The sequence below is a fragment of the Polistes canadensis genome, unplaced genomic scaffold (genome assembly GCF_001313835.1).
Source record: "Polistes canadensis isolate GaletaPanama2010 unplaced genomic scaffold, ASM131383v1 scaffold_99, whole genome shotgun sequence".
NCBI lineage: Eukaryota > Metazoa > Arthropoda > Insecta > Hymenoptera > Vespidae > Polistes > Polistes canadensis.
The window spans coordinates 136,258-149,361 of NW_014569646.1; the positions used below are offsets into that span (position 1 = coordinate 136,258).

Consider the following 13,104-nt stretch of genomic DNA (forward strand, 5'->3'; position numbering starts at 1 on the left):
ATAACAAAAAATAATATAAAATAATAATAATAATAATAATAAGAATTGTGTGCTATTATAAAAATAATAACTTTCTATATTGAGAATAAAACAAATGTGCTATATTCAACGCTATATCTATATTTTTATTAAAAATATAAATAAAGCATATAAGTCCAAGATGTTTCAAATTTCTAATCATTATTGCTATTTTCTTTTAATATAATAATTTACAAACCTGGTGGTCTATTCCATTCTGGTCGTGGCTGAGCACCTCTAGGATCACCTGGAGGTCCTCCAGGATGTCCAGGTGGTCCACGAGGAGGACCCTGACCAGGAGGTCCAGGTGGACCACCATGGAATTGCTAAATAAAGATACAAAAATAATTTTATTTTATATAAAAACCAAATATATATATATAGTATATTATTAAATATACCCTCATGCAAGTATACTAATCTTGAGAATTTATTATCTAAGACAATTATGTATTATGTACCAATTTCATATACATAATAGTCTTCATATACTCTGATCCTACTTTAAAAAATGTTATTGTTTCTTTTTCTAGTTGTTTTTTTTCTCAATGAAATAGATAAAACAAAAGAACTTCGTTATAAATTACCTGCAATATATAAGATAACTGATTTCTGAAACGTCTTTAGTATAATTTTATTCGTAATGTTGAACATGTAACTGCACAAAGTATTCAAACTTATATGATAATAATTAATTAAAGTTTTGAACAATTTAATCTAGACCATTTTCTAACACCAAAATAAAAACTAAAACTTTACAGAATTTAAATTTATATTTGTTTATGCACCTCTTAAATTTATTATATTCTGCTTTATTAGAATATTCGTTAAAGAAACTATTGATAACGATATACAAGAACCATGCTAACTGTTAAAAATGTATATTGACGAGAATTCTTTTTTATATAAACTCCATATTATATATTAGTTTAAATGAATATATACTTAGAGAAAACTGTACAGTATCTTTATTACATCTCATGCTAAATATTTATATAACGACGTACCATGCCTGGTGGTCTATGCTGACCGGGTCCTGGTCCTGGAGGCCCCTGTTGTGGTGGACCACCAGGTCCACTTGGACCCCTCGGTGGTCCTGGTGGACCATTTGGTCTAGGACCATTCCATGGTGCTTGTTGATACCCTGGTGGAGGAGGGCCTTGATTAGGATGTCCAGGTAAAGGATGATGCGGTCCAGGACCGGGACCCATAGGTGGTCCATGCATTCGAGGTGGTCCTTGTTGACCAGGTCCACCTGGTCCTCCGGGTGGGCCCATACCTGGTGGTGGCATCCTTTGTGGTCTGACACCTTGTGGAGGTCCCATCATCATTCTAGGACCATGATTTTGTTGCGAATGTTGAGGATGTTGAGGATGTTGTGGGTGTTGTTGATGAGGTGGCATAGGTGGTTGGTGTTGATGCGGATTATGAGGACGTTGACTCTGACTTTGCTGAGGAGCAGGCGCTGGTCGTGTCTTGCACTGAGATTCAAACTGTAAATATAACAAAATCCATCCATTATATAGACTTTATTTTATTAAACTTTTTAACTTTAATCTCAGTTACTTAATGCATCCATGTTATCTACCTGATTAAGAGCTTGCTTAGTTGGAAATGTTACAACCGGATTCTGACCGTGTAATTCTTTTTTAGGTAATCTTTCCATGCATATTCTCATGCTTTGTTCTGAACCCAGAGAAATTACGCAAAAACCTTTGGACTGTCCATTAGCTCTATTTTCAAAGAACTTTACTTCTACAAAATCAGATACGCCAATACTTTGAACTGCATCGGTTATGTCTTGGTCGCTCGTCCACTGTAAAAATAAAATCGAACCTAATTATTATAATCTAATAATTATTTTAATAAATATACATTTAATATATATAAATATATTGTTATATACCCAAGTTAAATTGCCAACGTATAGTTGATGACGTCTTCCTATTTGATTAGGTTGAATGTTGTTACCAAGCTGATGATATGGTGCATTCCCATTAGTCTCTTCGTTGGTCGATGTTGTGTCCCCACCTCCATCGCCAGCATTGCCACTGGAAACACCTCCATTTCCACCAGCCGGTGCTGCGATTACATCATCATACAAATCCACACCATCACCAGCAAATTCATCCTAAAGCATATTCGAAAAGAGAAAGAAATATTAAATAACATTATACATATAAATGACAGCACATGTATTACAATTTACCATGTAATAAAAGCATATCTCTGACAGCCATGGAATTACTCGCTTTAAATACAAAAAACTTAGCGTTGACAAATTAGATAGAAATTTCTTATTCAGATGTAATACGAATGAACACTTGAGAGAAATAAAAAAATGAAACAAAAAAAAAAAAAAGAAAGAAATCTTTTCTCAATGATATAAGAAAAAAGTTTATATTATTAAATACATGAAATATATATATCATTAGATTAGAACATGCAGTGCAAATGCAGTGCTCCATAAAACATAAAAATAGTATATAATCGAAGTGGAAATAAATACTACGACATTAATTGCCTTACCGCTAACACCATTTTGATTATTCCTGCTGGAAACCTCTATTAACTCTCGTATTTGTTCTAGGTCCCGAAAGTTTATAACGCGATGTACACAATACGCACTATTTATGTAACGTAGATTAACAATAAATGGTTTTTTTAATGACTACAGTTTATTCATTTATCAGATTGGTTTAACACAAAAGTAAATACACGATAATACTTTGAAAGTTTATATTTTAGGGTTAAAATGAAGACTTCGTCGAGCGATCGTTAACATCGCCTCCTCCATGACGCCGAAACACTTCGAAATTATACTAAACGCGTGGTACATATACGTGTGTATATTATATATATATATATATAGTATGTATGTATAATTTTTGCCTTTTCCTTTTAAATAATCACTATCGACTATCGATATTTTAAAAAATAATATTTACCCCCCTTAATAATTACGTATAATTATACAAACTTTGTATTATTATCTAAGATAAGATCGAATTACCTGCGCGAAATCTTGCTCGAGATCATCGGCGTACAAATCAATGTCACCGTCCGCCATTTTACCGACGCTAACTGCACCGCCAAGCCCATCAATTTCCTTCCTCGATTTTAAGAGGTTAGTACTCGAACGCCCTCTTATATCGTTAAAAGGCGCTCTAAAATCACAAGTTAACAAATACATTTTTCATTGGCAGATAGATATTTAAAAAAAAGAATAATAATAAAATTAATGACTAAATTATTACCTAGGTTAATTCAAATATCCTTTTTATCGACACAATTCTTAGTAATGAGAATGCATAATCTAAACGTGTGAACTTTTTTCTTGCTCTAGAATAATCTATAACAATAATCGAAAGAACAGAGTTAATAGAAGTGCATACTTTGCTCTCGTTCGTGGAAATAAGAATCTCCTATAAGCACAGTTATTATAAACACAGTTATTAGTAGTCAACTTAAAAATAAACTGGATATCGCGAATTTTAAATTTTCACTTACCAGATGTCGTTCTTTAAAATGAAGCCCTCTAGCTTCGGATATTAACGAATCAGAATTCACCTTTTTTAATGTAACATTTTATCGATCCAACGTAAGATCGGCCAATAAAAATAAAGTAAACGAAAATAAACTAACCGCATTGGTCGAAAATTTGATCATCTAAAAATAAGTAAGAATGGGTTTAAAGTTATTTCTATGAGATTCTTTCAGTGAGTGTGTATAACTTTAAATTTGATTGTCAATATACATCTGTCAAAATATTAGAAATGAATTGATATTAATGATTTCATGATACTTTTAGTTATATATAATTAGATATTAAAATAAATATTTGTAATGTCTTCAACACATTTGTCAAGTGGAAGATTAAATGTCGCTCTTATACAAGAACAAGCAAGAAAACAATTATTACATTTACTTGAACAATGCGATGGAACAAAGGTAATATAACTATTGACAGTATGATTAATATTTAATTATCTTATTTTCTATACGTACAATCTATTCTATTTTCACAGGCAATTATTTGGGACCAGTCGTTGGCTGGCCCAATTGGACTTGTCGCAAAGTATAATTTGTTAGAGGAGCACGATGTTGTCAAAATGTATCCGTTATGCGGTGGAACTTTATCAATACCATCCAATATCACAAATATTATATTTATAACAAGACCACAATTAGCTTTAATGGATTTGGTTGCTGACAATGTACACGGGTATACATTATTTTATAAATTTCAATGATTTTATTGATATCTATATTATACTTATAATACCTATTTATTTTAACAGAGAAGAAGGAAAAAGGCCTCGTAAAGAATTTCATTTATTCTTTGTACCTAGAAAAAGTTTGTTATGTCAAAAGAAACTTCAAAACCGAGGTGTCTTTGGCAGCTTTACATTAATAGAAGAATTCAAATGCGAATTATTTCCTTTTGACAGCGATCTTCTTTCAATGGAACTTAATGAATCGTTCAAAGAATTTTACTTGGAAAATGATCCTACTTGTTTGTATCAAGTAGCGCAAGCTATTCAAGGCTTACAAAAATTATATGGAAAGATTTCAAAGGTTACAGGCAGAGGACCTGCTGCTGCCAAAGTATGCGAATTATTAGAACGATTAAATCGTGAAGAAGAAGATAATAAAATGAATGTATTACAACCGACACCTATTGAACATTTATTGTTATTAGATAGATCTGTTGATTTATTATCACCTTTAGTCACTCAATTAACTTACGAAGGCTTGATAGATGAAATATTTGGGATAAAATATAGTAAAGTATTTTATATAAATTACTCGTTACTTATAAAAAATTTTTTTTCGTATACGTCAATGTCAAACAAATAAATTTCAGATACGGTACAGTTACCTGCTAAAAAGTTTCATGACACCGAAGACTCTCCAACTGTAATGTCTCTCAATGAGAAAGAACAAATTATACTTAACTCTGGAGAGGAATTATTTGCAGAAATTAGGTAAATACCAAGATTATCTATTCCTTGACATAAACATTTATATCTTTCTCATTTACAGAGATAAAAATTTTAATGGAGTAGGTCCAGTTCTTAGTAGAAAAGCTAAAGTTATATCATCGCAATTTGACGAACGACACGGAGATAAAAGTGTTCAAGAAATAAAACAATTTGTTGCTAAACTACCGCATATGCTGGCAACAAAACAATCTTTGGCGAGGCGTAAGTTATTCGAAATAGAGCATTAAAAGTCCATAATGTTACTAAAAATAACATAGTATGTTTCTTTGATAGATACAACGATAGCAGAAATGATAAAAGAAGTAACTGATTCTAACAGTTTTCTAGAATCATTGCAAATCGAACAAGAATTATTAAACTGTATAGATACAGACAAACCTAATTCATACATAGAAGATTTAATAGCTCAACAACAACCATTGCTCCAAGTCCTTCGCCTTCTTTGTATACAATCGTTAACAAATTCTGGTTTGAAACCTAAATTATTAGATTATTATAAAAGAGAAATAATACAAACTTATGGATATCAAAATTTACCAACATTATTAAATTTAGAAAAAGTTGGTTTATTGAAAACGCAACAATCTATGCGCCAATACACCGTATTGAGAAAAGCATTACGTTTAACAGTAGAAGATGAAAGCGAAATAACACCCAAAGATATTAGTTATGTTCATTCGATATATGCACCTCTTAGTATTAGATTGGCAGAACAATTGGTTCAGCCAATTGGTTGGCAAGGATTAAATGATGTAATGGGTTTATTGCCAGGACCTACAGTATCAAATGTTTCACACAATTTAGCATCAGTAGGAAGAAGTATAAACATTTTATTGCTTGTGTGTGTGTGTGGAAGTAGAATATTATATTAACAAAATAATAATAAACTTTTTTTTAATAGGAAATTCAATTACCAGTGAAGACTCTAACTCAGATCTACCAAAATTAATATTAGTATTCTTTATTGGAGGATGCACATTTGCTGAAATATCAGCCTTACGATTTTTATCTCAACAAGAGGATTGTAAGTATTACATTAAACAATAAAACTTGTACACACCATAAAAATAAATATCAATTAACTTTCTTTTAGTAAACGTCGAATTTATCGTGGGAACAACTAAGTTAATTAATGGTAATACATTCCTTTCATCATTGATGGAAAATATGGAACAAAGTTGATTTGATAAGCGATAAATAAATCTTTCTATATATTTACCCCAAACAAACGTGTCATATATATATAATATATACATCTATTAATAGATTTAATGAAATCGCAGGTATATAAATTAAATATAAAGTGTGCAATTATAAATTTTAAATGTGCAATTATAAATTTTAAATATGCAATTACGAGCACTTATTCATTTTTTTCTGCTGTTGCGGTTCTATGCCAACTGTTTTTTGCTGACTAACAACGGATTTGAATTCTTTATTTTACGGGGTAGTTGATTTTTATTTATGAAAGAAAATATAAGTTGTGTTGTGTGTTAGTTTGAGTGGAAATGGGAGATGAAATATTAACGACAGTTCACACTTACCGACAGTTCACACTTACCGACAGTTTACATTTACCGACAGTTCACACTTACCGACAGTTCACATTTACCGACAATGCTAGTAACATTAGTTCATAAGTCTACTAACGTAGAGCGCCACAGATCATCGATAGACGGCTCGACAGTCGTAACAGAACACGACGGTATAGGAAAGCGAAAAGGCGTGTAAAAATAATTTCGTTAATAATTCCTATCAATCTATAAAAATAAAACAACCTTATTGTGTCGTGTCGTGTATAATCAATCTCGATATTCATTGTAATTTAAACTTGTCGCTTTCCTGGTGCATTACGCGTGTGTGTGTGTGTGGGTGGGTGTGTGACGTGTGTATATATACGTGCGTGCATATTCTCTCTCTCTCTCTGTATATATATATATACATATATATATATTATATACATATACGTATATATTCATATTATACATATATATATATACGTGCGTGCGTGCGTGCGTATGTACGTTTGCGTGACACGTACGGGGCGTGTACGTCGTTTTCCGGGGTGCGGTGCATTTCTCATAGGAACCGAAAGATCTCTCACACGGATCAACGAAATCTTAAATATGTTTGATGGATCATCCTTAATAAGAAAACTAAGCTGCCTGGATTGAAGTGTAATTTTTCTTTAAGTTGCGCGCATGCCTCCGTGCTCCTCGCTCGCTCGCCATTTTGGAGGTGAATATTATTTTTTACCCTCTTTGCGTTTAGCTAGGAAAGAGTGAGTGAGTAAGTGAATGAGAAAGAAAGAAAGAAAGAGTGAGTGAGAAAGAGAAAGAAAGAAAGAGAAAGAGAAAGAGAAAGAAAGAAAGAAAGAAAGAGATCGTTCGTGAACTTGAACTGCATTTCGCCGGGAAGCACAGTTCCTCGTCCAGGACACGGGGATGTCATTAGACCAATGTGGACGCGCGATTATTTCTTCTTCTCTTCGATTAGAGTGACGACGACGACAACGACAACTACACAACTACTTAGAGGAGGACAATCTTCCTCTGGGGCTCCTCACCAATTCCTCGTCTGTCTCTTTCTTTCGTCTTTTTCTTATTCATTTTCTTATCCTCTCGTCTTTCTCATTCTCTCTCTCTCTCTTTCTCTCTCTATCCCTCTTTTTCTTTCTCTCTCTTTTTCTTTCTCTCTCTTTTTCTCACACACATATACATACACACACCTACCCACTTCCCTTCTCTCTCTCTCTCTCTCTCTCTTTTTCTCCTTCTCTCTATCTCATTCTCTTTCTTTTTTCTTCTTTCCCTATCTTTTTCTGCGTTCAATGCTTCGCGTTCGTTCGCTCCGACGCGATCCTCCCGAATGAGAAAAAAGACCCAACCCTCCTTACCACCCGCATTTTACATCTGCGAATTTAACGTCTAAACATTCTTAATCATTATTCTATTTAATTGCTCGATCAACAACCCGATAACATAGGCCCCCTCTCCTCGTTATTTCCATTCTTTATTATCGCTGGACTTCCCTTACCCCCCTCTTCCATTTTTCGTCTCCTGCTTCTACACTCCGACCCCCTTCTTCCTCCTTCCCGTAAAGAAGAAGAAAAGAAAAGAAAAAAAAAGAAATTTTCTTCACCGATTTCACGTGCGAGCGCGGAGAATGCGCGTTCTCGACATACCACTTCGACCGCCTTAGGTTCACCATTCCCCTTGCCTTAAAAGTAAACCCTTTTCCGGCGATTCGTATTCTTAAGAAGGATTCTTGAATAATACGTGTTGTGTTTGCACGATCAACAAGGATGATAATGATTACAATGATAGGTTTTTTTTTATTGTAGTACTACGATAGTCATGACAATTTTTTTGATATTTAATTTCATAGGTCTTTTCTTTTTTTTTTTTTTTTGTAAATGTGTCTCTTGATTGTTCACGAAGAGCACATACATTTCAATGGGATGTTTCCGTCTAATTTTTTCTGATTCCTTGTTGGTCCTATTCGATAAGATTTAAAGATCATTATTGTAAAGTGTCTTCTTGAGGGGTTTTATTTTTGTTTGTTTCTTTCTTTTTCAGATAGAATGTTATACCTGGGAATGGATTGACAGATAATTGTGAGGGTTTGAAGGAATTTGTATTTTATTTGATTATCTAATAAGAGAGAAATAGAGAGAGAAAGAGGAGACGGCACAACGTAAGGAGAAATAGGCCTCGGCCATTTAATAGATTAAATTTGTCTACTATGCCAGCCGTTTCAAGACCCGGTAGCCTTAAAGATCCAGAGATAGCTGAATTATTTGAGAAAAATGATCCGGAGAAAATATTTGAAGACCTTAGGGAAATTGGACATGGTAGCTTTGGAGCTGTCTATTATGCCCGATGTCTGGTTACCAAAGAAATTGTTGCTATTAAGAAAATGTCATATTTGGGAAAACAAACGGTTGAAAAGTGGCAGGATATTCTTAAAGAAATTCGTTTTCTTAAGCAACTCAATCACCCAAATACCATAGAATATAAGGGTTGTTACCTCAGGGACCATACTGCCTGGGTACGAGATATTTAAATGATTGTAAATTATTAGATATTTGATGTTTGTATTCTATCGTTAACACATGTTTTCTTTCTATAGTTGGTTATGGAATATTGTCTTGGATCTGCGTCAGACATTATAGAGGTACATAAAAGACCTTTAAAGGAAGATGAAATAGCAGCAATCTGCGAAGGTGTCTTACGTGGTTTACATTATCTACATTCTCTTGGAAGAATTCATAGAGATGTTAAAGCTGGTAATATTCTTCTTACCGAAAATGGTACTGTCAAGTTGGCTGATTTTGGTTCGGCTAGTATTAAATGTCCAGCTAATAGTTTCGTCGGAACTCCATATTGGATGGCACCAGAAGTGATATTAGCTATGGACGAAGGGCAATATGATGGTAAAGTTGACGTATGGTCGTTAGGAATTACATGCATCGAACTAGGTTTGTTTAATTTAATTTTAATTCTTCTTCTTCATAATACTTTATAATATAAATCTACTAAGTTTTATATGTTTAATTATTATTTCAGCTGAAAGAAAGCCTCCTTACTTTAATATGAATGCTATGAGCGCTTTGTATCATATTGCACAAAATGACACTCCTGCTTTGAACTCGCCAGATTGGACAGATGTTTTTCGACATTTTGTTGAAGTTTGTCTTACAAAAAGTCCTAATGATAGACCAACATCTGGTACACTCTTGTCTGTACGTTATTTCTATATTATTAATATACAATAATCGAATGGATTAGATATTTAAATAATAGTCTATATAAACTTTTCATCTTGATAGTTTTTATTATAAAACAAACGTACTGTGTCTAGTTTATTATCTTCTTATAGATTATTTATTTTACAGCATCAGTTTGTAACAAGAACACGCTCTCCACAAGTTCTAATAGATTTGATTCAAAGAACTAAAGCTGCTGTTAGAGAACTAGATAATTTAAATTATCGCAAGATGAAAAAGATTTTAATGATAGACGCGTGTGAAACTGAAAGTACAGTTGGGGATGCAGATGGTATGCATATTATCGATATCATTGAAATCAATTTATTTTATACTTAAAAATTTTGTTATAATAATGTTAAATTTTAATTACACAGATACTCCTGACGAACAAACTGGTGGTGATAGTAGTAAAAGTAATTCAATTACCTCAGAACATTCGATTCATTCAATGGGTGTATCAGCGAGTTCTCAAAGTTCCTCCACAAATAGCTTACCACTGCCTAATGCAGATTCCAATGATTATTCCACTGGTTCTGTTAGAAATCGACATAAAATAACAACTGGTGGTGTCACCGCTAATCTGTTAGAACATGGTGCCAATAATTTTGCAACCATTAGAACAACATCGATCGTGACTAAACAACAGAAGGAACATATGCAAGAAGAGATGCATGAACAAATGAGTGGTTATAAGAGGATGAGGAGAGAACATCAAGGAGCTTTGGTAAATTTTTAAATAATATTTCTATTCAATATATTTAATGTTTAAATCTTATGATTTTATTTTATTCATATATATATATATATATATGTATATATAGGTCAAACTAGAAGAACGTTGTAAAATGGAAATGGAATCCCATAAACAATTATTAGATAAGGAATACGAAACGTTATTGCAACAATTTAGTAAAGAATTGGAGAAATTACAGCTTAGGCATCTTCAAGAATTGGAACGTAAACTTAAACAGAACCAAAATGCAGAGAAGAAATTACATAAAGAAATTACATGTAGACAAGAAGCGGACCGTAAAGCTCTTGAAGCTCAACAGAAACGAGAGTACAAAGTAATAATATCATTTAAGATTTTAAAATCAATTTATTTTATTTCAATCAAAAGATTCTATATTAATTGATGATTATTATTATTATTATTATTATTATTATTATTCTATAGGCATACAAAGAAAGATGGAAAAAAGAACTTTCTCAGGACGAAGTAACACCAAAGCGACAAAGGGATGCTACTCTTCAAAGTCAAAAAGATAATTTAAGACAAATGGAGGCACAGGAAGAACAACGCTTAACTAGAGGACAAAGAGAATATCTTGATCTTGAGATTCGTAAATTTAGAAGAAAAAAGTTGCTCATCTTTCACAGTCTTGAACAAGAGCTTTTACGTGAAGTTAGTATAGGTCATTGTTTATGTTTAATAATGATTTCATCGATTTTATGATTTTTAAATTTATATTTTAGGAATTGAACAAAAGGCAACAACAATTAGAGCAAGCGCATGCCATGCTGTTACGGCATCATGAAAAGACTCAAGAATTAGAATACAGACAACAAAGAGCGGTACATGCTCTTAGAGAAGATCAAGTTCTTAGACAGCATGCTACCGAACTTTGTAATCAACAGGATTATATGCAACGGGCTGAACGTGATTTACGTAAGAAGCATGCACTTGAACTGAAGCAGCAGCCAAAGAGTCTTAAAGTAAGAAATATCACATATAGAATTTATTTCTATATATAAATATAATATCCTTAATTTTAATATTAATCGCGTTTTAGCAAAAAGAAATGCAAGTTCGCAAGCAGTTTAGGGAAACTTGTAAGATACAGACTAGACAGTATAAGGCATTAAAAGCACAGATATTGCAAACAACTCCAAAGGATGAACAGAAATCAGTTATTAAGAAATTAAAGGAAGAACAGAGGCGAAAACTTGCACTTCTAGGTGATCAATATGAGCAGAGTATTGCTGAAATGCTTCAGAAACAAACCATACGATTAGACGAATCGCAAGAAGTCCAGTGTCATAATCTTAAGGTTGAATATTTTATTCAATATCTTGTGTTTATTCGTTAACATTTAAATTGATCAAAATTAATTAAACTCCGTTAAGTTTTTTGCAACTTTATATAATTAAAGATATAATCGATAATTTTTAACAGGAAAGATTAAATTACGAATTAGAGATTTTGATCGCGTATCAATCTAAAAACAAAATGCAAGCCGAAGCGCAGAGGAATCGTGAACGACGTGAGTTGGAAGATCGTGTATCAGTGAGACGAGCTTTACTCGAACAAAAAATGGAACTCGAAACGCAAGAATTTCTTCGCGAGCGCAGCGAACGAATACGTTTGTTACACGAAAGGCAAGAACGCGAATTGCAACAATTCGACGAGGAAAGTGCAAGAATAGGATTCAGGTAAATATTTATCAACATATTTACTTTTCTAACATCTGTCATCTATTAAATCTATTTAAATACTAAAATTGAATATCTTTAAGCTTATTATTAACTCATTTTAACATTTCTTGCATTTATATGCAACAAGCGAGAGAATTTTAATTTCAATCGTAGTAATATATCATTATTTGCAGATATGAGCCAGCGATTACAAAAGTAGTAATTTTTAAATTTTAATATATAAATAGATCTCGAAAGAAAAAAAATCTATAACTGAGAGATTACTTTTGTAATCACCAACTCATTAATAAACCTTATATTTACTCTAATAATTCATTAGATTTATATTATATCGTTATCTATATGGTGAAATAATTTTCAGTGCTCTGGCGATAGCAGAAGCATCAAAAGAATCATATCCAGATGATGAAAGCCTTAGTGGCTCAATGTTAAGTCTGGCTCACAGTAATAGCTCTACATCCTTCCCCCCTAATAGTCTTTAATTTTAATTATATTAATAGAATATGTATGTATGTGTGTGTGTCTGCCTGTAGTAAGTACATAATGAGTCTGCCGATCTATAGTTCTATGACTTATACAGATAAAACAGTGGTTGGGCTCATTGCGTGCATTAATTCAAACCTAAAAGAAAAGAAAAAATAATAATTAATAAGATTTTAGGATTGGAAATGTGTATTGGACTGAAGTTTAATCTATTTGGATATACTTCTTTATTATCGAAATGTCAACACAGAAGCTAGCTCTTGGTTTGAAGAAATATTCCTTCATATTGAAGGAAAATTTAAATGCTTTTTACAGCATTGTAATTATTAATCTCATCCTCTATATCATATTTAAAACAAACAAAAAAATATAATAATAATATTAATAATA

General features: G+C 32.5%; 3 protein-coding genes across 6 annotated transcripts in view; 2 read left to right on the top strand and 1 right to left on the bottom strand.

Annotated features, from left to right (window-relative positions):
• The window catches only part of LOC106787364 (cleavage and polyadenylation specificity factor subunit 6), a 9,549-nt gene extending 6,070 nt beyond the window's left edge, over positions 1-3,479 (bottom strand). Inside the window, exons 1-6 of one of the 3 annotated variants that reach the window (XM_014749667.1) lie at positions 3,276-3,479; positions 3,032-3,185; positions 1,925-2,149; positions 1,607-1,834; positions 1,026-1,511; positions 218-344 (exon numbers count right to left, since the gene is read on the bottom strand). In XM_014749667.1, the coding sequence (XP_014605153.1) occupies positions 218-344; positions 1,026-1,511; positions 1,607-1,834; positions 1,925-2,149; positions 3,032-3,088 (1,123 nt within the window). In that variant the 5' untranslated portion in view covers positions 3,089-3,185; positions 3,276-3,479. Of the gene's footprint in view, positions 1-217; positions 345-1,025; positions 1,512-1,606; positions 1,835-1,924; positions 2,150-2,547; positions 2,902-3,031; positions 3,186-3,275 lie in introns of those variants that run through there. The other 2 variants (XM_014749665.1, XM_014749666.1) reach the window with 2 other exon arrangements.
• A 198-nt stretch (positions 3,480-3,677) lies between these two features.
• LOC106787365 (vacuolar protein sorting-associated protein 33A) lies at positions 3,678-6,268 on the top strand. The gene is made up of 8 exons (XM_014749668.1): positions 3,678-3,969; positions 4,047-4,243; positions 4,320-4,804; positions 4,886-5,006; positions 5,065-5,225; positions 5,298-5,843; positions 5,926-6,048; positions 6,118-6,268. Exons 1-8 carry the CDS (start codon positions 3,865-3,867, stop codon positions 6,204-6,206), a joined length of 1,827 nt encoding a protein of 608 aa, XP_014605154.1. The 5' UTR covers positions 3,678-3,864; the 3' UTR covers positions 6,207-6,268.
• A 732-nt stretch (positions 6,269-7,000) lies between these two features.
• LOC106787402 (serine/threonine-protein kinase TAO1) lies at positions 7,001-13,089 on the top strand. 2 transcript variants are annotated; one of them, XM_014749733.1, is made up of 12 exons: positions 7,001-7,262; positions 8,603-9,074; positions 9,156-9,504; positions 9,593-9,768; positions 9,922-10,084; positions 10,170-10,519; positions 10,617-10,862; positions 10,973-11,200; positions 11,272-11,511; positions 11,589-11,846; positions 11,972-12,228; positions 12,593-13,089. In XM_014749733.1, exons 2-12 carry the CDS (start codon positions 8,769-8,771, stop codon positions 12,711-12,713), a joined length of 2,694 nt encoding a protein of 897 aa, XP_014605219.1. In that variant the 5' UTR covers positions 7,001-7,262; positions 8,603-8,768; the 3' UTR covers positions 12,714-13,089. The 2 variants fall into 2 exon arrangements, with proteins under 2 accessions (XP_014605219.1, XP_014605220.1); XM_014749734.1 differs by lacking the exon at positions 7,001-7,262 and adding an exon at positions 7,343-7,599.
• The last annotated feature ends 15 nt before the right edge of the window (positions 13,090-13,104 follow it).

Excerpts from the sequence above, each read along its gene's own strand:
- LOC106787365 (XM_014749668.1), top strand. The coding sequence starts at position 3,865 with ATGTCTTCAACACATTTGTCAAGTGGAAGATTAAATGTCGCTCTTATA. Across the intron at positions 3,970-4,046 it reads AACAATGCGATGGAACAAAG|GCAATTATTTGGGACCAGTC; the intron begins GTAATATAACTA and ends CTATTTTCACAG. Across the intron at positions 4,805-4,885 it reads AATATTTGGGATAAAATATA|ATACGGTACAGTTACCTGCT; the intron begins GTAAAGTATTTT and ends AATAAATTTCAG.
- LOC106787402 (XM_014749733.1), top strand. The coding sequence starts at position 8,769 with ATGCCAGCCGTTTCAAGACCCGGTAGCCTTAAAGATCCAGAGATAGCT. Across the intron at positions 10,863-10,972 it reads AACAGAAACGAGAGTACAAA|GCATACAAAGAAAGATGGAA; the intron begins GTAATAATATCA and ends ATTATTCTATAG. Across the intron at positions 11,512-11,588 it reads AGCAGCCAAAGAGTCTTAAA|CAAAAAGAAATGCAAGTTCG; the intron begins GTAAGAAATATC and ends ATCGCGTTTTAG.